This window comes from Betta splendens, chromosome 12 (assembly GCF_900634795.4).
Source record: "Betta splendens chromosome 12, fBetSpl5.4, whole genome shotgun sequence".
NCBI classification, from domain to species: domain Eukaryota; kingdom Metazoa; phylum Chordata; class Actinopteri; order Anabantiformes; family Osphronemidae; genus Betta; species Betta splendens.
This window is the reverse complement of record NC_040892.2, coordinates 8,454,082-8,476,645: the sequence shown is the minus strand read 5'-3', so window position 1 is coordinate 8,476,645 and position 22,564 is coordinate 8,454,082. Positions and strand designations below refer to the sequence as shown.

The 22,564-nt window shown below is 48.7% G+C and overlaps 1 protein-coding gene across 11 annotated transcripts in view; it reads right to left on the bottom strand.

Annotated features, from left to right (window-relative positions):
- The window catches only part of dab2ipb (DAB2 interacting protein b), a 77,118-nt gene that overhangs the window by 4,783 nt on the left and 49,771 nt on the right, over positions 1-22,564 (bottom strand). For 9 of the 11 annotated variants that reach the window (XM_029168842.3, XM_029168843.3, XM_029168848.3 and 6 more), the window contains 10 exons: positions 14,540-14,693; positions 13,870-13,968; positions 12,050-12,604; positions 6,145-6,289; positions 4,968-5,112; positions 3,773-4,009; positions 3,485-3,686; positions 2,938-3,119; positions 1,144-2,035; positions 133-270 (listed from right to left, as the gene is read on the bottom strand). In XM_029168842.3, coding sequence (XP_029024675.2) covers positions 133-270; positions 1,144-2,035; positions 2,938-3,119; positions 3,485-3,686; positions 3,773-4,009; positions 4,968-5,112; positions 6,145-6,289; positions 12,050-12,604; positions 13,870-13,968; positions 14,540-14,693 — 2,749 coding nt within the window. Of the gene's footprint in view, positions 1-132; positions 271-1,143; positions 2,036-2,937; positions 3,120-3,484; positions 3,687-3,772; positions 4,010-4,967; positions 5,113-6,144; positions 6,290-12,049; positions 12,605-13,869; positions 13,969-14,539; positions 14,694-21,130; positions 21,283-22,564 lie in introns of those variants that run through there. The other 2 variants (XM_029168850.3, XM_029168845.3) reach the window with 2 other exon arrangements.

The window sequence follows — 22,564 nt, the reverse complement described above, 5'->3', positions numbered from 1 at the left end:
GTTCATGAGGAGAATAATGAGAAGTAAAGAACAGGACAGTCGAGTGGGAGTCTTAGGGCTGAAGGTTGAGAGGTTTTGTGATTTGTGGAAGGAAGAGATAAAGGTCAAAGGTTGGATGACGAGGCAGGTTACCTTCTCCACCTCTGTCAGATCCTCTCTGTTTCTCAGTGACTCGGGCTCCATCCCTTCATGGTCTAAATACTGCACATTCATATTCAATAGCCACGCTGCAGTGCGGTCCAGCGCACTGGGGTTCACTGGGGAGGGGGCCTATTGAAACCAACACACACACACACGCACACACACGCACAAACACACACATACACATACATGAGCTGAGTGCAAGTTAACAGCGGGGGGGAAGGAGGGCAGGTTGCAATAACGGCACAGAAACAACAGAAATAAGCTTGAAATGCACCAACAGGTCACCAAAAGCAGCAGGTGGGATGGAAACGCACTCCTGCGTCACGCTCACACACACTGTGGCACACAACACGTGGACCTGAGCCATGTGACAGTGGGAATAAGAAATGTAAACACAGAGATAGGATCGCTGTAAATGAGGCTTACGGGTACGTTTAATTAGCACTAATTAGCCTTTAATTCTCATGAAAGTGCTGAAATGTCTCAAAATGGGCAACAGTGACTAAAAGTAACATTTTAGGCATTGCATGAAATACTGTAAATTGTAAGATACTGTAATATAAACTTATGATCTATTTATTTTTTCGTTGGTAATTACAGCACGCCAACGCTGTGTAGTGGTTCCTCAATGCGGTGCTGACTGTTCCACAGGAAGGAGAGGTTCCAGGAAACCATGGACCGTTTTTAAGTTTTTAATCACAGCCTATAGTCGTCAAGGTGCTGGATCATAATGAAGCTTAACGTTTTCCTGAGGTCTGTGATGTTCTGCCTTTTGTGCATGTGTAAGCAACTAGATTGTTACTATAAGATGCTAATTGCACCTTCAGCCCATTAATCAGACAGGCTGCTTCTATGCAATTACTGTTATTACTGTGCTCTCTAGTTCACTGGGATCTCCACCCCTACGTAGGCGAAGCCCGTGATAGCGGCGGCCCGTGACCCGTTCCCGCCCACTAAGACTCCTGCTGCAGCGGTGGAGGTTCTGTGTGGGCGTGGTACCTGTTTGTGGTGGGCCCTCTGCTTGGTCTCAGGACTGTCACCTTTGGAGGAGGACGACTGCTGCCGCAGGCGCGCGCCGCTGCCGGGCCAGTCGGGCGACGACGTCATCATGCTGCCGGAGGAGGGCCGGGGGTAGGCGGCGCTGTTGAGCAGGTTCGGGGGCGTGCGGCCCCGGGTGACGCTCTGGGGCGGCGGCGGCGGCTGGTCTATCCGCCGCTGCGGGCCGGCGCTGTTCTGCCGGGGGACGGCCGGCTGGTGCTGGGTCTCCGTGAGCGAGAGCTGCCGCCGGTTGAAGTCCCCCGAGCGCCGGGTGTACTCGTCCCCGCTGCTCCCTCCCCCTCCCCCGCCGCCTCCCCCGTGGTTCAGGAAGGCGTGCTTCCCTCCCGCTGGGCCGTCCTCGTTGTTGCTATGGGAACTGACCGAGCTGTGGCACTCTGAGCCCGAGTCCGTCATCCCGCGTGGGGACACGGGCAGACACGCCGCCATCTGGTAGACCGGGTTCTGGAAGGACAGGGGGGCGAGCAGCTGGGCGGGCCGGCCCGGGGTGCTTTCCGCGCCGGGGGACAGAGGGCCTTGGCCTGGTCTCCTGAGGGTGGGGCCTCCAGGGATGCTGCCCTGTGGAACTCTGGCCGACCAGCCTACGCCAGAACTAGTACCTTCAACCAGACCATCCGAGCCACAGGGACCTGGGCCGCCTTCCAGACTGCGGGGGTCCTGGAGGTCCACCATGGACAGACTCTTGCTGCCATTGGCCATCACCAGGTCGGGCTCATTGGTCTCAGAGTAACTAGAGCTGCGAGCAGGGGAGGGCTGGATCCCAGAGCCTCTTGTCACAAAGAAAAGGTCCTTATTTTCTGGGGTGGGGGAGGGCAGTCGAGTAAAGTCAACCAAACTGGAAGAAACACACAAGACATTACGATGTATATATGCACACACTGAGTCGAAATCATTGGTAACAGTGAATCATGACTGACACTGGTCAGAGACAGCTGCCTCGTCATTAGCCACCGAACTGAACCGGTCAGAGCCACCAGGCAAAAGCCGTCAGCCGACCATCATTCATCCAAACCGGCCTCATGACATCCGTCACTCAGCGCCAGATGAGGCATTAGCCACGTAACAGACAGCGACTCCTTCCTACCAGCCAGCAGATGGAGACCTCATTGCTAGAAAGCGATTACCTCGACACACACGATCTATCATCCCCATAACCGCTCTCATTCACGTCACGCTCATCTCCTCCCTGCGTGCGCTCCCCCCCCTTTAACTTTGTGCTAAAACTGAGAAAAGGACGAAAGAAAGGGCTCATTTTCTTCCTCCTGCTTTTATATATGGCTGGTAAGTGAATGAGAAGCTGGTTTGGAGACAATGGGAGGCTCATTCCAATTCCCATAGAGGTCTCAGCCAATATATAAGGCAGTTACTGTGATGAAGTAAAGCTCTGACATGAGGTCACGCAAGGACATCTGTTAATTAGTTCTATTGATTTCAGCTCATTGGTGAGTATAGTGACAGCAGCTGACTGTCTCTCTTCCTGTTGTTGTTCATGTCTAACGTTGGTGCTTTCTATGACTAATATTCCTGCACCTCTCTTGGCCCCTGGGCCCTAATGCTAATGCGGTGAAAAGTCACCTTGCTGTCGTCAGATACGCGAGATACGAGACAAACGCGGCTTCATCTGGCCCATGTAAACAAGCAGGGGGGACACTGTCGGTGTCGCGGCCCCGGCAGACGAGCACCAGCGCTTTGAGCCGTGCATTCTCACTTAGACTAAGATCGTAAGTGCTGTCCTACATGTCGCTGTCGATGACCATCTTCTGCAGGCCGGTGGAGATGCTGCAGCCGGCCTCGGCGGGAGGCGACCCCATGGGCTCCGAGGACTGGCCGGGTGTCATCTGGACACTGGAGGGGTTGGACAGGGCCGCGTTCACCTCCCGCAGGATCCTGGGCAGAGGGCCCAGCTTGGAGGCGGCGGTCTGAAGGTAGAGCGGCGATCATTATTTATTTATGAGTGGACTGGTCAGTGTGATGGACTGGAAAATTAACCAGGCAAGACAAGTTTTCACCGAGTCGGGAAAAATAAATAAATAAAACACAATCTGCCCTGCGTCTAATTATTACCAGCTTCCCATCTGCTGCGAGCTTGAATGGAAATGTTATTGTCCATTAATATACCTCACTCTACTCCTCATGTGATGTTTATTTAATGCGAGACTGAATTCATTCAAAATAAAACCTACATATAGTAGTATTTCTCTTTGATTAAATTTTTTTTATTTTTTAGTTTACACTCCACACGGGGCTTTGATTCAAATCTCTGCCAGACACTCATCTTCAGTACCTGGTCCATCTGCGACACCACCTCAGAGAGGAGGGAGTGCAGGGTGGAGAGTTCCCTGCCGAGGTCGATGTACCCTTCGAACCCGGCCGTGTTGGAGATCGTCTCCGGGTTGGAGATCTCCAGCAGGAAGCGCTGCATGTTGGTCCACTCGTGCTCCAGGAACTGGTTCATGAACGACATGTACTCCTCCTTGTTCCCGAACCTGAGACAGCGGAGGCACAGAGCAGGCGGGTTTAGGGAGCCCGGCGTCCCGCGGCTCGGCGCCGCTGCCGGCCGGCCGGCACTCACTTGGTGAAGTTGGCCAGGTTCTGGGTGACTTTGGCGATCAGCGTGAGCGTGCGCGCCGTGCGGTCGTCGGGGTACTCCTGCATCAGGTTGAAGAGCGAGGGCGACATGACGGCCGGGCAGAGGAAGCGCAGGAAGAGGGAGGCGCTGATCAGGCGCTCGCTGATGTCGGGTCGGCCTCGGTTACTGCATTCCTGCCGCCACGAGGCGAACACTTCCTTCAGCTCCCGGGGGAAGACGCTGTTGAGAACAAGGCGCGGCACAGAAACAGGTCTGTTTAGGGGAAAACGTATCTTTAACTCGCACTTGATGAATAGGACATGAATATTTCATGTTCTCCTTGATATTTGGAGCGTAGATGAGTTGGTCTTTTTGGCTCAGTATGATGAATAATAACATGTTACAGTAGCTGGAGCAGTTGCATGAATCACAATGGGGGCAGCTTTGCCCTATTTGCATCACAACACTTATTATCATGGGTGCGAACAATAGGAACAGAGCTAGCACTGATTTGATTGCAATCACTTTGTATAGGTTTTTATTGTCTGCACCTGTCGGAGTGCTCCTAAATTCTCCATTATCTGGTTTCATACTGTAACGTTTCATCTACAAGCAGCACTTTCTTGTTTTGTTATAATACAAGAACCTTCCACAGATTGACAGTAACACATTATCATGAGTGATACAAAATGAAATGCTGTCACTTTTAATGATCCGTCTTTTGTTTTACAATCCGGCATCATTAATTCTCCACTTACTTACTTAATACCTATTAACATACGAATGCTTTTGTCAGAAAACCAAGTGAAATCCACTGTTTGCGTTAATCTTGGCTGCATGTAGGAGTAAATGTGTCTTCTCCTGGCAAAGCCTCGCTTAACTTGGCTCTTAGGAGCTTTTCCCGAGCCTTCTAATTGATTAAACAACTGCTTTTAAAAGCCGTGAGGAGCAGATGTGCTTCTAAAAACTAACAAGCGCCGTGAAATGCAGCGCAAACAAATTAACAGAACAGCGGTGCTCTTATTGCGTTTAAGAGTCTCTTTCTATAGACCAATGCACAAAGGAACCCAGCTTGAAGTTAAAGATTTCTCCTCGTGTCTCGTATCGCATGTACAGTACGTTATGAGGCGTTACAGCGTGTGCTGCCTTGCAGAGCATATAGTGAATGAAAAAGTCGATGGTCTGATGCAGTATTTACCAGTATGATTCGATGATTTTGCAGAAGGCCAACTCACAGCACATCTTCAGGTTACCCTGGTGTTCTGGTAAGTCACCTGATGAACACTTGGATGGGTCCACCTCACAGTTCTCATCCGACTCATACAGCGCCTTGATGAACTCTCCTGGAAAGGAAAAAAGGCACCTGTGTCTCCATCAAATGCTCGACTCGTGACGTGACGTGTGAAAACTGCAGATTCCCGTCAGCCAAACACCACAGTGGCAAAAATAACTCTCCTTTCTGTTGCCTCTGTTGGGATAAAAGCGGATCCGTTCTTGCTATGAACTCAATGAGGCGATCTGTAGTTTGGCAGTGGTCTGAGACAGTTATTCTATTCTAATGAGTGCTGCTGAAATGGGAACAGGAGTGTTTCCTCTCCCTGGTGGGCTGAAGAAAGGCTTGGCTGTCCTCGTGTTGCCCCAGTCGCAGTTTTAACCCAGACGTCAAACAACAGAAACTCCACCGGAAAAAAACCCCCAAAACAGCGATGCATAATTAACCAGCTCTCAGCCACGGGAACGAGAGAGAGCTGGAGCAAAGGAACCCAGAACGAGCCACAGACAGAATGGCATAATCACACATAGAGCATTAATATTAGTGCCAGGATGGATGTGTGCCTTTGTAGATTAAACTAGCGCTGTGTACATTTCTGAAGCAGCCAAGGAGAAAAGCGGACAGCGCATACAGAGTGTGTATTGTTGGGGCTGTAGGTTGATAAACACACATGGGTGCATGCTGTCGGACAATAAGCTCATAATCATTCCTGGAGCCATTAGAGGGTCTACGGAACCAGATATTTTTCCTGTCCTTTGTCCGCTGCCTCCGAGTCCACAGTCAAATTGCTCCAGCTCATGTTCACACAGAGATAATGTTTTCATTAACCCAGTTTCACGTTTTCCAGCTGAGCTACAGTATGGAGTTCACTTTCAGATGAAGGAGGCGGATTATCAGCTGAATTGAGTTGTCAGTAATGAGCCTCCGCTGTGTGAAACCGCTGAGGCTGGTGTCTTCTCGCCGTTTTTGGGGACACCTCTAATACCGAGGGTGCTTGTTTAATAAATGCACATGCTGAAGATAACTTAATATCACGCACAGAAGGCTTGTACCTCCGGAATATTGAAAGGATCTATTGAACAGAACGTCCTGGGCCACTCACCGAGGGCGTCCTGCAGGTACTTCTGTCCCACCAGTTTGAGGTATTCCTCTATGGCCTTTGTGGCTAGCGTGTTTTCTCTGAAGATGAGATGCTCGTTCTCCCCGCAGCGGTCCACCTCTGACATCATCAAGTCTGTGAGGAAGTCCTTTGGAAAAACAGGACAGGGACAGTTTAACTACTAGCCCTATACAAAACATTTGCAATGAGGACTAGATGCTTGGTGAGAAATAAAAAACAAATCAACGCTAAAACACTTAAGAAGATCTGATCACTTTCTGACAACGTGACAGCGTGACACATTTTGGTTTCTAACAAAATCAAGGACAAATTCAAATGTGCTACATATGACTTTAACTGGAGCCAATGTTCTGGTAGAAGATAAAGCAGCAAGCAAGAAAGGCACAACAAAATGTGAAGATACATTTAATGCTTTTTCTAACAGAGATTACTGCATTACAGAATCATAAAGGAGTCATTTGATTAGGCTCATTCTTAAAACTGCATATATACAAAATTGTATTCATCAGGTAGATAGAAATAACTGGTGCAGCTCCCAAAATTCATACTGGAAATGGAAATTGAGCCATCTGGGGATGAATCATCCCTTTTTTAGAGCCCTTCAACAAAATTCTGGGTGCACTCTCCTGCAACTCCCCCGGCAGCCTGTTAAACCAGAGGAAGCGGCGCCGCAGCCGAGAAACAAGTGACAGATGTGGGCAGGCAGACAGAGGCAAAGAAGAAGAGACAGGGTGGTGATCTTTAAAGAGAGGAGCGACAGAGCGCCTCAGAAGCCTGATAGCCGGCTAATCAGAGGCGCACCGCGGGGAGCCAATCATCCACCGAAGCGCACGGAAAGAGGCCTTTTGTTAATCCACACACTTTTATGATCCACATACAGAAACACGCACGTAGACAATAGCTCACGTTAAATGGTAATGTCAAACACTGACATTAACTGCAAACACTAATCACGGATGCTGATTAGTTGGTGGTTTGTTAAAGGTGATGAGACAAATTCTTTTCCCATATAAGTTTTCATGCGTTCCAACACTGATTTAAAGGACATTTAAAGGGTCTTTAATGATACTGGGCTACAAAGTAATCTTTATTAATTAGTATCAATTAAACATTGGCTAATTAACTACTGGTGCCCTGAAACAGTTCTACAGATCTATGTAACACAAACATGCCTGTGCAAAGTCCGACTTGGTGCGTGTCACAATACAAGCACAATGAGGGAGCAGATGGAAGAAGGTCCAAGTCAATAGAGTACAGGTAACTAGTCCTTTAACAGACCTGAGCCTAGAAGAAAGCAGGAAGGCGTGTGGCTTCACTTGCAAAAGACTCAATGGGTTTCTTAGACGTAAACCAGTTTTTTAACAATCAGACAAAACGCCATATTGCATTTCTGTTGGGATGTGTCTGCACAGCTTTTGATGGAGAGTAAAATAAATGCAGGAATATCCAGAGAAATCCTGGAGGAAAGCCTTGTGCTGTCTGCAGTGTGTTCTCCAGCAAGACAATAAACCCTGGCACATAGACAACGATACACAGACACAGCTTCATAGAAAGAAAAAAACCCTAATGTCCTAGAGTGGCAGAGTCAGAGTCCAAATCCCAAACCAATTGAGTTTGTGGCCGGACTTGAGAAATGGCATTTACTCAGAATCCCCGTGTGACCTGACGGATCTTGAGTGGGTTTGAAAAGAAGAATGAAGAAACAGTTTTTCGATGTGGAAAACTGACCTAAAAACTGATTAGATCCCTACAAACATCTATGAGGCTCAAAGTACCTTTGAAATATTAGTAAAAGTAGCATTTGTTTGTGGCTATTTTGGCAGGAAGCAACAGACAGGACACCAACCGTCCTGTTGTGGTCCGTGGACACCGATGGCTCTTTTAATTATTCGTATTTATTTATTTCAAATCCCTCTAACCTCTACCCGTCTGTGGCTCCCCCTCCCTCATTAGAGTACAGAGGGAGAGTCCCGCCTGATTACAAGCTGTGGGACGGGAATCAGAGATGGAGGAGAACAATCGGCTGATGGCCTGAAGGAAATAATACAACCAGGTCACATGGATGAAAGAAAGGCCACCACTGAGTTGATTAGATTGTTCGGTCCAATTGAAGAAGCAGACTGGTAGCGGTGGGGACGTCGGTGTCATGTTAGCGTGGATCTGGCAACCCGCCTTATTGAGACTTTACTCTAAAATGAAGCCACAAATCTTTTCTCTGTCATGAATAACCTCTGTCGAGTATGTTTCAAGTCCCAGTTGGGTTCATAACATGCTGGAAAATGTCAGAACTGACTGCTGACTGAAGGTGTAAAATCAATGTAGAAATGTCAGTCGCTACAATATATTACGTTGTACTGTATGAAATCAACCGCAAGAATCATAAAAGCGAGAACAATGCAGTGCTAAAGAGAGAGCAGAGCCATTTCCTTTCCCCTCGCGTCACCCGGCTTCAGCCTTTTCCACCCCTCAGTGCTAATAAAAAGTCCAACGCGCTGTATCGGTGCCACATCTCATCAGCCAAACCGTGGCTCAAAAAAAGAAAGAAAGGAGCAAGAGAAAGAAAGGAGGCCAATATGAAGATAGGGTCAGGGTGGATGTGGTAGATGGTGCAGCACTGATCACAACTAATAAATAGTCCTGTTGAAATGATGAATCCCTGCAGATGGGCTTACTAGCCAGTGAAATCTCATAAAGTTTGGCCGTTGCACCTCCATACACCACAAATCTAATCACCACAAGCCCTTGTTTAGGCAAAGCTGACATCTGCAATACTCCCCTGCACAGTGTGGGAGCCGGGTGAGAAAAAGGAAAGAATCACAGGCCACAAGGTTCGTGTTTTCTTCAGATTGTTTTTATCCTGCGAATGATTTCCGGGATGAACTGCGGAGCCGCACGGATCCGCCGGGAAACAAATGAAATGAAAATTACCTGTTGAGGCGTTTACATATTTCGGTTTTGGCAGCAGGTCGTTCAAAGCGTCAAAGACCGAGGCAGGTAAGGACACGCTGACTGCGAGGGGGAAAATATAATCCCTGCGACATTAACAATTCATCTGATCGATACGCCTGCTTCTGCGGCCCGAGGCGGGCGCTGGGAAAAATAAAAAAAGAAATAAAGGCTCGCGGGGAGATAACAGGAACGGCTGCGGCCTCTGCTCGTCTTTGCAGCCTCGCCTGGACTCCGTCCCTGGGGACGGGCGGCTAGTGTTACAGCTCGCTTCCTGTGAGGGTCACATTGGTTGGATGGAGGCGAACGGCGGCGGCCCCCTCCCAGCGGCGCACAAGCCCGGCATTCGCCACGTAAACAGGAAGGACGGCAGCTCCTCTGCTGCCACTCGTTGGGCTCGTGTTCATTAAGTGGTTCTGACCAGAGGGGGACTTACACCAAGTGTCATCAGCCTCCCAACATCTCCGCTCGCGCATTGTGTCCATTCCCCACGCGTGTGACACTTTTATAATAAATCCTCTAAGACGTATCTCATTATTTACATGATATCTTGCCACTTAGACATGACATTAAGCCTTATTAAAATCTGACTTCATTCTAGGTGATTTTAGGCGAGTTGAGCCCAGGTTCCCGCTCCTCTCCTCCATCGTTAGTGTGAAGGAGAGACTATGAGCGGTGCAAACACAAGGCGCCGCCCCCAAAAGGCTCCCGACTTCGGCCCCGTCGTTCATTTTAAACATACTGATCGGCTAAATCAAAACGGAGACATCCCCATTAACAAGGAGGGTGATGCCGCGCTATAAACGACCCTCTCAGGGGACGAGTCAATTATTTTAAGCCACTAAAAGCCATTAAAAAAGCCCAAAGGAATACAGCAGCACCAGCGCCTCCGTGTCACGTCACTAAATCATTTTTCACACTATTAATTACATGTGACGAGCCGTGTCTGTGTGCCACCGCTGGGGTGATGCACATCTCTGTCAGTAACATAAGACTACAACGGCACAACAACCAAAGCCCCCCCTTCCTCCTCTGGCCCCTTATCATACGATGAACCCCACAGTAGCAGCAGAATTAGAACATCATCTTCCTAAGGGCTGAGGCGTCAAGAAGGCTGGATCGATAACGCGCAGGCTTCATGCCAGCGGAGGATATTTTCCATGAAACAGAGGTGATCATGTCCAGGCGGCTTCGAGCCAGCAGAGGTGTTGTTATTGTTGGTGGGAGGCACCTGTAATAGTGCTGTGTGGGGTGCAGGGACATAACACTGTGTACCACAGGCGGCCGGACGCCACAACACAGGAGCTTTCTCATTGTGGACTTTAATTCAGGCCCATGCATGCGATGAAACGAAGGACTGCAGCCCGTGATCAGCAATACAGCATCAGTGAGGACGTCCCGTAAGGGCAGAGCGCCAATCAGAAATGAGAGAAAAGAGGCAAAGACGGGAAAGTGGGAGAAGAAGAAGAGTAGAAGCGGGGGGGAGGGAGCAACGGAGCACAAAAAAAAAAAATTAAGTGTAATTATTTAGTGACGGGCGATAAAGTGACACAGAAGGAGACACGAGTCGCCAAGTGTTGCGTGCTAATAGACGCGGCAGCGTGAAATCTGCATCTCAGCCAGCTGCGATGCGAAGCGCTTTCAAACACAGCGCAGATCAACAGAACTTCAGAGATGGCGTCGAGAAAAGGATGCTTCACGGAAATATTCGGCCGAGAATTGACTGGTTGGAATGACGTGTATGAAATGGGACCAGTGCTGCACAAACTGGTATTCAGAGCGTATTTTAGGACACGTGCTTCGTTGGTGGAGCTGTTGGCTGTTCAGCACGACATGACTGCGTTATCCATCGAAGCCAAGGAAAAAAGGAAAAACGTGCTGAAGAGGAAGAGCACCTAAATACGTCAGATCACTTCACTGCACAGTGTCTTGACTGATGGAAGTCCCGACATCCTGACAGCAGCTTTCATTAATTCCTGCAACCTTTTTTCGCCTTTTTTTCCCCCCATGAAGGAAACCGCAGCTTTCTCCACATGAGAACAGTTTCACGTTGCATTTTTCTGAAATGCAGATGTGGAGAGAGGTGAGTATTAGGGCGTGACGTGATCGTTGATGCCGGTGATGCTTCACCAGCGGCTTTTCTCCAGAAGGTGAGGAAGTCGGAAAAGTTTTGAGTCTTTGACCGGCTCCTCGGGGACCAGAAGAACCCCCCCATCAATCAGCTATCAGTGCTTTGGCTACACCGGCCGACCAGCAGCCGCGACGACTGACGTCACTTTTTAAAGCGCCGATCATTTATCATTCCGCTGAACCGCGATAAAGTCAAACAAAGTGTCAAAGCTCCTGATGAGAGAGCGTCAAGACGAGTGAACTTCTGCAGCCGACGAGACCGAGGAGCCGAAGACGTTGACGCTGCACTGATGAAAGCGTCCTGATGCAACATTCCATAGAATGGAGCCTTAAGGAATTTCAGACATTTCTTCTGCCTATTACTGCATTATAATCACGTTTGTTGCATTTCATCAATAATTAAAATTCCTCTCAGCTCCGGATCATTTTCTTAATTAATATGTTAATGACCAGAACGTATGAATAAATATATGCAGCACATTTTTTCCCAAATGCAGACCAAATTCAAGGACACTTCCACTATAATCCATTCCAACAAATTGGAATCCTTTTGTTAATCAGCTTTAAAAGGACTTTCCCTTCTTCTTCAACACACTCTTCCACAGATGACGCGGGTCCAACGGCCTGCTGTCATGGTGGATGGCTCCCACTGTGGTCGAGCACAGCAGGGGGTACGTGTTAGGGACTAGCTTGCGCTAACCATGTAAATTAGACTGGTGCAGCAGGGGGAAACCGCCTGCCTGTTTAACCTCTGCAGCTCCGCTAACGTCTCACCCGCGCATAACTCAGGGAATAACTCGGCGGCACTAACCTTGGCCTTGCCGGTGCTCTGCAGAATGTGGACGAGTGCACACGCCATCTCCTCTTTGTTCTTGACGCTAATCCCAGGCTCCAGCACGGAGCACAGCAGCATGTAGTTATTGGTGGTGTACTCTGCGAACTCCTTGTACATCTCCATGGGAAGGATGCTCATGCTCTGATAGCGGGCCTTGATTCTAATCATGGGCCCGGCCGCCTTGCCCTTCGGGGGGGTGGGCGTGCTGACTGGATACCATTTCTCCACAAACTGGCGCCCGGTAACCGCCGCCACGGAGATGTTGACGAGTCCGATGTAATTGTTTTTGTCTTTCTTTTTCTTCTTGTCGGTGTCTTTGTAGAGGTGCGCCGTGACGTTCTTGACGGCGGGCAGGTTGTTGAATTCGAAGTGCTCCCCCCAAAACACGTTGTCGGTCTTGAGTTTGCAGGTGGTGCGGGCGTAGAGCGCGTCGTCCAGGCACAGCTCGCAAAAGTACTTCTTCTTGGCCGGCAGGTCCTTGGCCTCGATGATCCACAGCCTCAGCAGGTTCTCCACCCGTCGACTGTTGTCCTACACACACACACACACACACACACACACACACACACACACACACACACACACACACACACACACACACACACACGCGAGAGGAAGCGGGATTAAGGAGGTCTGGCAAAACCCACAGAGATATAAGGAACAAAGTAAACAACCGAAGGACTAACATTAATACATTAATTTAAATGAAAAACTTTGATTGATTAGTTCATTATACATGAAAAAAAATCTTCAAGTATATACTGTAATTTAGAGTCTCTCTCCTCTCTTTCCAGTCTTCAAGAATGAGCTTTGGGCTCCTACATTATTTCACAGTGCTCCATCACTCCAGCTTCATCAGGGGGGTGAATATTTTGGGCCATTTTCAAATCACCTTGAAAAGCACCTCCAGAAACGGAGAGAGGAGCTGATAATGACATGCTCCTGACGAACGCTTGACAATGTCAGCGGGCGCCTTTAAGGTGCATAGCAAAGTATGTGTCAACCTTGGTCAAGAGATTCGCGTCTCACCAACACCTTCAAGCAGGAAGTTGCAAAGTTCCGCTCTTTTTTGTAACTTTCACAGCAACATGGTCAAACCTCTGGCAAATGTCAGGGCTATTTCGCTGAGCTCAGCGAGAAAAAGCTGGTGGCATTTCTCACAGTGCTTAAAATAACAGGCCAGGCTCTCCGTGCGCAGCTAGAAGAAACGTCTATTTCCGTCAAACCTGGCGTCTTTCTCTTGAGAAATGCCAGCTCGGGTCCACTTCCTCTCTGTGTTCAGCCACTTCAGGTTCAGCCACCTCCATGTCTCGTTATGACACGTTCTGGCACCAATCTCTTTTGGTCCTTCCTCCGCAAACCCAGACAGCGATCGCTCCCGCTGACCCCGGCAGCGATAAGCAGACACTTCCCTTCCTTTTTATTACAGAAAAGATGCCAGGATGCTTTGACTCGTATGATTCATGTGCGGAGTCAGTCAGTGGAACATCCAAACCGTTTCATAAACACATCTGTCCCTCTGACCGATCTAGTGAACGCATCACCTTGCCTTTATCCACTGGTACTTCTCTTATTATCTGTGCTTGCATCTAATCTCATATCATAGGATCATAGAATAGTTGAGAAGCAGGACGCTAACGCTAGTAGGCAACGTTTATTCCTAAAGTCCTAATGAGTGAGAGAATTCCTTAAATCCTGACAGATAAAATGCGATGATGCTGTAAGATCACAACTATTTTCATTTCACTGTTATTTACTCCACGTGACCTGTTCCCACCCACTGTGTGTTTACATACCTTGTTGGGCTGCACTGCCCGTCTCAGATTCTCCATCCATTTGTCTCTCTCGGCTGACGAGCGGCAAGAAAAACACTTGGTTCCCGTGGAGGTGGTGACCTACCGCCGTGACAGGGAGGAAAAACAGTCAACAGTCATGGATAGAAGAATTATTTTACTAAACTTGGAACTGGAGCTAAAACTACATGGGCAGAGATGTACACACACAACATGCACGTATAAATACTTCACGTAATTAGTTAGCACGTCTTATAACATCCTGGAGATTAATGCAGCCGATGATCAGTGACTCAACAACTTAGTCTGCGCACTTTCATTTATTTCCCACCACCGGAGAATAGCCGGCACCTCCGCCTCTAATTGGCCATCAGCGTCCAATCAGGGAGTGAAGTTGCTATAGAGATAGAGAGGAGCTGCTGGTTCCCAGTTGTGCCAGTGATACAGTCGACATAGCAACATGGGAGTCTGTGTGGATTCGTTGTGGCCATCGGTTTTAATTAGTTCTGCAGAATATTTTCTTTCAAATTGGGTGTTTTTCCCAGATGCACTTAATAAAAGTCAACCAGTTATTTGTGGAGCCTGACATAACTCCTAAAGGGCCAGTGGGAAAGTTATGCATCACTGTGGAGGATACATATGTATACTTCGATTTGTGCGTGCGCCTCCTTACCTCAAAGCAGTAGTCCTGCCCGAGGATGCTGCTGTGAACAGGCTTGATGATAACCTCGTCCTCCATACTTAGGTCCAGAGCTTCCACGGCGTTACTGGGGCTGAGCAATGACTCATGGGAACGAGACTCCTTCAGCCTTGGCATCAGATGAGATCTAGGAGTGGAGGAGAAGCGGGAGAGAAGTGAGTCACGCCGCCGGAATCTAAGAGGAAGATGATACGGGGGGAGAGAGCGAGCGAGCGAGAAAGAAAGAGAGAGAGAGAGAGCATATGTGCTTCTCGTATCAGCGAGCGTTCGCGGTGCGAGTGTGATGCGACAGGCAGCGAGTGAGAGCGATGATGGAGAGAGGACGCTCCACATGCCTCAAAGTCAACGACATCTCAGCGTGACGCGCTCACACGCTGCTGTACATCAACACATGTTCACGCTCCCACTTCCAGTGTCACTTGCTATGGGATGCTTCCTGTTTACAACTTGAAACGTCAGCGGATGAGGCATGAACTAGTCCCATAAATAGGAAATAGATCGTTAATTATGATTAAGGGTCAGACCCAGAAAGTCTATGATGTGACAGTGCTTCACAGCAAGAAACCACTTTATTTCCTGCAAAAAAGAAATACACAAACAATTTCTCCAGCACAACTGAGCAGAGTTGACATTTACGAGTAAAGCTCACAGTGGAATTTATAAGACAGTTTATTCTTGGACAGTTTTGCCACAGATTATCAGGAGACGAAGTAAAGCTCTTTCCACTGTTGCTGTGTTTGATGATGCCCTACTTTACTGCGTCTTTTAGAAAACTTAGGTGGAGCGACTGCGACCAGGAAACGGCAAAAAGGGACGCGTCCCTGAGGTGTTGCCCAAACAATCACCTACCAGCGGGCAGACGATGGCCACGGACCGCTGCCCATCGTCATCGTCGGCCCACAGGATGACGATGACGAGAAGATGAAAAGCTGAACACGCTCTGGGGGATGTTAGTATCAGACGCTGGCAGGATGAGAGCGGCAGAGGGTCAATCGCTGGTGTAATGAGAGGGAACGCTCTTTTTTAGTGGCCTCTGTGGACGGCTTACGCACTAATCCCACGCTTGTGTGTGTGTGTGTGTGTGTGTGTACTGTATACTGTACATCTCTTCTGTGGACCAGAATAAAAGCATTCCAGGAAAAATGCAGCAGCATAATGACAGATTAGCGGTTTGTGTGTCCAGCGTCCAGCGCAGTGCATAATAGCGTGGACTCTCTCTTTTTACTACCTCCTCGCACGCACAGAGGGCGAACGGACACGCGTTCACCGGCACCGGCGGCCGTCCAGCTCCAGGCGCTCCCAGCCTTTCTCCCGGAGCACGCCCACAGAGGAAGCGCGCTTGCAGCCAGCCGGGCTCCGCCATTGGCTGGCCGGGTACCGGGCAGAACAGCCAGCGAGTCAAGTGCGCGGAGGGGAGGGGAAAGCAGGGGATTTCTGCTGGAATGTGCCGTGGGAGACGGGGGGACGGCATCCGCGTCCACCGTGTCCCTGACCCATGCAAAACGATGGAAAAGCACCTGCTGATAGCATCATGGATGAAGCCACATATAATGAGAAGCAGTAATTCAGAACCCGCAGCTCAGGATCCTCAGGAGTAATATTCTGCATGTTGTGGGAGGAATAAATGTTATTCTTCTATTCTGACTTTCTTTCCTCTCTGCATATCGTATTAGAAGAACATTAGTGTCACTGGGGTAATGTGAAAGTATGAACTGCTGAATAATAATGCCGCCTGTCACCCGCTGCATTGAAGTGTACTGCAACATGTAATTTAGAGCCTATTGTGGACCACTTTGTAATAACGACAGTGAGCGACTGTCTGCCCTGCGAGATCTGCTCGTAACTTCTACATCACCCGCCTTGACACACTATTCATGTCGGCGTCAGTGAATAACGGCCGGGCCTGTCCTCTTCCCTTCATTCATCCGCCTCCACCCTCCCCAGCGGCCTCTGTTCCCAGCAAATGTCCTTCTTTGTCCTTGATGGCATTCCAGTATCGCTCAGTGTTTACCTGAGGTGGGGGGGGGGGGGGCAGTTTATGTTAGATGGATTCTCTCCAGGCCTTTCCCTGCCCCGTTTATCTCACTTCGGGCCTCATTTGGTCATGTTACACACGCTGTCAAGTTTGCAGCCTCCCACACAAACAACCTGTAGTGAAATACTCTATATACTGGAGAAGTGAAAAAAAGCTCTGCCACCATTAATTCAAAGCTCATCATTTCTCTGTTTTTAGGATGAAGCTGTCAGACAGGTGATAATTCTCCCAATGTCGCACCCAGTCCTTTATATCAAGATGTACAGTACTTGCGTTTCATATGTAAAATGTGCATTTTAGTTCTTTTTTTTCTTTCTAGTGTCTGAACGTTGCAGCCTCTTCAGGTGGTTGTTTTCCCAGTCTGCACTGTTTATATGATCTGCGGTTTTTAGACTTATCTCTGAGGCCGGCACCTCTGAAATGTCAAGGGTGCATGAGTTGTACTGTGTTTAAAGTACAATGGAGGAAACAGGGCCCATGAAACAAAGGTGCGTTTAAAAAGACAACCCTTTGTCTGCCTTACTACTCTCGCCTCCTGCAGACGATCCAGATGATACGGATGTGCATTTACTATTCAGAAATTCATGCCGCTGCATCAGGCCAAACCCTGTAAGCAGAGTCTGAGTGCTCGATGCACTGTGCCCTGCTAAGGTTCAATAGAAACGCAGTTAGGAGTAAGTACTGGGAGCGCGGGGCACCGTAATGGACGCTGAGTGTGTCTGGGCTGCAGCGACTGCGGTTTACCTTTCCATCCTGTCTGAGGAGCCCATCCCATCGCCTGCCTATGATCTGATATAAACTGAACCCATGAGCCGTATAGGTGTCAGAGCACTCAGACTTCTAACATACTTCCCAGCCGACGGCACCACATGGGACTGAGTTTGTAGAGAAAGGTAGGATAGATTAAAGTAGAGTCGAGGAGTCTGCATTAACGGTAGATTTCCAATCAGGCACGTTTTAATGCACGGGAAACGCTCTTAACGCGGAGCTAATACCCTGCACGTTGTTGCTCTGTCGCGCTAATAACCGAGGAGGGAGACAACCTTATTGACATAGCACAAAACAACACGCGCTCTCCTCAAGAGAGGCGTCCGGTTAATGCGAAGGCTGAGTGGCCCGATGTTGGTCTCCTTCTTAATGGTGTTTACCGTGGGTTCCTTCCTGCGCCGTGTTTACGCAGCGCTCTGCTTTCCTGTCAGAGCAGCCGCTGCAGCAATCGATACGCTTTCCACTTGCAGGAGTTATTTGTTAGTAATGTTGCCTGCCGAGCACACGCACCAGGCCCGCGAGCGCACGCGTGTCAACAAGTGGCGCTCGACAGCCTCTAAACGGGACGCGACCGCAAAGCTGCAGCGCGGTTCTGATCCATGCGTCGCCGTCCACACACCAAAGCCTCCCATAGTGGATGATGCTCAAACCCAGAAAGCTGCAGCCAGCAGCATCAAGGGCTCTGCAGGCACCTGCGCCCCGAGTCCTACATCAAAGCGGAAAACATCACAACACACACCGCACCCACCCACACACACACACACAAACACACTAACACATGCAGTAATTGTTCAAGGCTGATTACGAAACACATGCACTGCAGAGACAGGCAACCAGACAAATAAGCCATTATTCATGCATCAAGTCTCACACAATAAAGTGTCCATTATTCCCACTGCTTTGGCGCTGACTCAGTGGAAATGACCACAGGCTGTGATGAAACAACTAAGTGTCTGTCACACTGCAGAGCACTCTGTCACGGGCCCGATCGCCCGTTTGATCCAAGCAGATGTGGCTCGCCTATTTCACAACTTGCCATGAATTATGGAGGCGCCATCAGCTCAGGGGAGGGAGCTCAAATCTTGCAAAACCCGTGGCCGAAATATCTGCACATTCAGTCTTAGGAGCGTGGTGGAATTTGGAGGAGGAGGCTGTTCGGCATCCTAACAGAGCGCTGGATGTGGGAGCTGAACCACTGACATGTGGCTACAAGCCTTGGATCCCAAACACTAATCCAAGAGGCTACAGATACCGTCAACAGAACAGCTGAACCAACCTCCTCCACCGCTGCAGTCAGACGTGCGGGAGGATATGGGATAATCTCTGGAGGAGGCAGAGGTCGGAGTGAGCTGGAGTTGCAGCATTGGATGGAGCGTTCCCGCCGCCGCGTGAGTGGAACCTTTCTTAAATCATATCTAGACTGATGCTTTCAATCAAAAGCCTCCTTCCTGCCCATCCACCTGTGACCTGAGGGAGTCCTGATTGTGTTGCAGCGAAGCACTAAAGCAATAACAACCTACTGTATCTGTGCACTAACCGTCCACAGCACCGCACCTGGCTCTTACGCGGCCAACGGTCTAATGCACACGAGACAAAACAGACAGAGAAAGAGGAGAAACCCGACCCGAGGCACGGCTGCGTCAAACAAGGGGGATCAAGAAAGAGAATGAATAGTGGAGGCATTTTTATGAGTAATAAGAACCATTTGAAGCTGTAGACGGGATATTAGCTGGACGTATAGAAGGAATAAGCCTGCACAAAGACAGGCTTTCATTTACAGCGAGGAAGGAAGCTTTTAAAGTCACAAACGCCCACGCCTCCACTAATGGGACAAATACACAAGCCCAGAAAAGGAGGAAGTCGTGGCCAGCTATTCCTGGGCCCTGAGGTCTGCAGCGGTGCCTGACTCAGAGCCACGGAGCTCGGGCCACGCATGCACACGCGCCGCTCGCCTCCGGCGGTGGGAGAACGGAACAGCTGGCTGCGAATACAACCAAGAGCAAAGCAGCAGCTGCAAAACACCGCGTCCCAATTACCTGCAATAATCCGCGAGGACTGTTTATTCCCCCCCCGTCGCGGAGATTTCATGGGCCATGCGCTCGCGTCGGGCTCCGGCAGGTTCTACCTGACTGTTCCCAGACAGATCGGAGAACGTGGCGTATCTCCCGCAGAACACGGCGTTCGGTGCTGCACAACATGTGACTTTGAAAAAAGCGCCTGCGTGCGGCTGCGTGCGTGGCTGCTTGTCTACACAGCAGCTGCTCAGCGATTATCCACGTGCAGCTTTAGCTTCGTAATGAGCATTTATAATGAGGTCAAAAGTTTCACAACGGAGTGGAAATGGAGTAATAAGGACTTCTGGTTGCCTGGTTTGCAGTAGAACGCTAATAAGTCCAAACATTTCCAACGCGACACTGATCAAAACCCGGACAGATACTGCATGTCCTCTGACTGGTCCAGGACCAGCAAAACACTTCAACAGCAGATACGAGGAACAAGAAATATCAACGACATACTGTGAGAACATTGAAAACTTTAAATCACCAATAATTACTAGGATATTTTTCGAAATTAAAGGTGTTTCTTTTACAGCTGGAACAGGTTATGTAATCGGTTCGCATTTTAAGCATAGTGACCAGGGCCCAGCAACAAAACACATTTTCCACTCAGCGGATTAATTATTCCTGCACCAAAATAGCCCGTCAGAGAGACGAGCAGAGCAGCGGCAGAGCGATGGAGGCCGAGATAAGAAGGCAAATCAAGACAGCGACAGTGACGTCTGCCAATCAAAGGACTCATCGCTTATCAGCTGCTCTTACTAGTCACAATTAGAAGCTTTTATTCATTTCCATGAAATAACACACCGTGAAACCAAATGGTTGGCTTTAATGAATATTTATTTACTACTTTGCCTTTTTCTTCTTCTTTAGTTGTCATTAGCCATTGAATGACTTCAGCTGTGGACGAGAATGTCTTAACCACAAACCACAGCAGTGACAATAATAGGTCACATATCATTCAGTATGACTCAGATGTGGCTGAGAATGCTTGAAGCACGACAAGGTCATGAAACTGTGTTGCATATGGTGGAAGGTTCACATGATCCCACTGCTTCATAAGTCACACGTCTGTCAGCGTCTACTTTTTATTCTGTTTTTTCGTAACCGAGGTTCATAAGAACTGACTAAGCCTGTGCTCTTATAGTTTTGTGTAACTAGTAAGTGCTTGGGGAAATGCTAACATGTGCAACAAAAGCTGAGGACATGAGGAAGTTTGTTCCTCACTTCTTGACCTGAATATTCCAGCACCCGACAGCTCCTTTTCACCGAGAACCCGAGATCCCTGCAAGCGTCACTCTCCCCACTTTGCTTCTGCTTTGATTGCTGCATTTTCATCCACGCCACAGTGCGACAGGTGAAGCAACCTGAGCACAAAATGAGTGGTAATAGCATCATACGCTGCCAATAACAAGCTCCTATTGGCACTCTGAAGCTAACGAGTCGCTTCTGGCCGTGAATAGTTTTCATGTTCAAGTCTCGACGTGTCCCTGTTTTTGTCTCAGCAGCCTCTTCTACTCAGCTTCACACCGGTCTAGGCTTTTCTTTGCACTCAATGCGCACAGAAAGCACATTCAGGTAGAGATGGTTCAGACGAATGGACCGGGGGCGGATGCACAGGCAGAGCCACGAACCACTGGTCCAGCTGTGCTGTGACCAATGAGCACACGCATTAGGAAGCACTGAAAACTAAATCACACTTACGATCTACTGAATATGTGAAACATGGTCCAGTAGCGCCCGTCCAGACTGGATCCAAAGAACACCGGTTCACTTTGCGTTGCATTCCTCACCAGCGGCTGGTCTCAGTGTTTTCCCAACTATTTTTGAGTCTCTGGGAACGTAGCCGGAGCCTCTGCCCTGAGTTACACCACACAGCTCCCAACGGATGTGTGCTGCTACTAACACACCCCTCTCCACATCCCATTTAAAAAGACAGCGCTGCTATTTAGGACAAGCCTGCCCATTCTGCAGCGTAACCCTATATTGTGAAGTAATGCATAGACTGAATCACAGCACTGACCGACTGTGGTCCTTAATTAGACACAGCTAGAACACTTTAAAAGGTAATTATAATGTAAAGCTAATGAAAAATAAACCACAACTTGTATTTACAACAACTTGACTAATAGTTTCTGTATTTGTATCATGCAGTTCTATTGTAGTATCCGCATAACAATAATAATAAAATTATAATGTATTTTTACTTTAACTTTAATTAAAGAGAAAATTCATCTAGATTAAAACAAAAATAGAAGCTTTTAACCTGTTATATATTTATTTAGTTTCTAGTCTCTGCAAAATGCAAAATCTATACAAGTTCCTAGAAGACTCAGTTGCTCTGTCATCATCAGATCCGTCTGTCCTGGGTTTTCTCACGCCGACATAAACCCTAAGTTTGCAGCCAGGAAGTCCGCCTGCCGCCTCCTCTCCCCCAGTTTCACCGAGGCAGGAAACAATGGCTGTGCCTTTAGCGCTACAGTGTGTGGGAAAAGCCATGTTCCTCGGCCAAAATGAGAGACTCCGAAAGAAGAAAAAAATAAAAGGAGCCGGGCAGAAGGCAGAAAAATAACAGGAAGGAGAGCAGGACAAATGAGAGCAGCCAGGTTTAGGGAGGAGGCCGAGCGCTGCCAGATGTGTGGTATGGCTGTTTTCACATAGCGGGCTGATGTCACAGCTGAGACGCGCTGTCAAGACACGCTACAAGCCAAGGCCGATGCTTCACCCTAGACGTGCCCTCATCCCCCGTGAAATAATTACATGGAAACAAGTCGAGTTTGGCACGAAGTCCGTTTTCCCGCTAATGAAAAACGTTCGGTCGGCAGAAATTACACGGACGTCAGTATGTAAAGAGACCTGAGCTGAGGTCTACAGGAGCCGGTAGCAGCCGTCTGCCTCAACAATGAAAGTCATTGTGAGCCGCACAGAGGGAAAAAAAGCTCTGCTTCCTCCTATAAGTAGAGCAGTTCCACAGCACAATCTAACATACACAATCTGAGGGTCATTTGGGAGGTGAAACTGGAGGAGCTTTATGTATTTGTTCCACCTGATGCATTAGATTACACTTATTTGCTCTTATCACCAGCGCACACACCTGCATGCCGTGCTGGTTTGGAGAATGCCCGGGTAAAGGTCAAC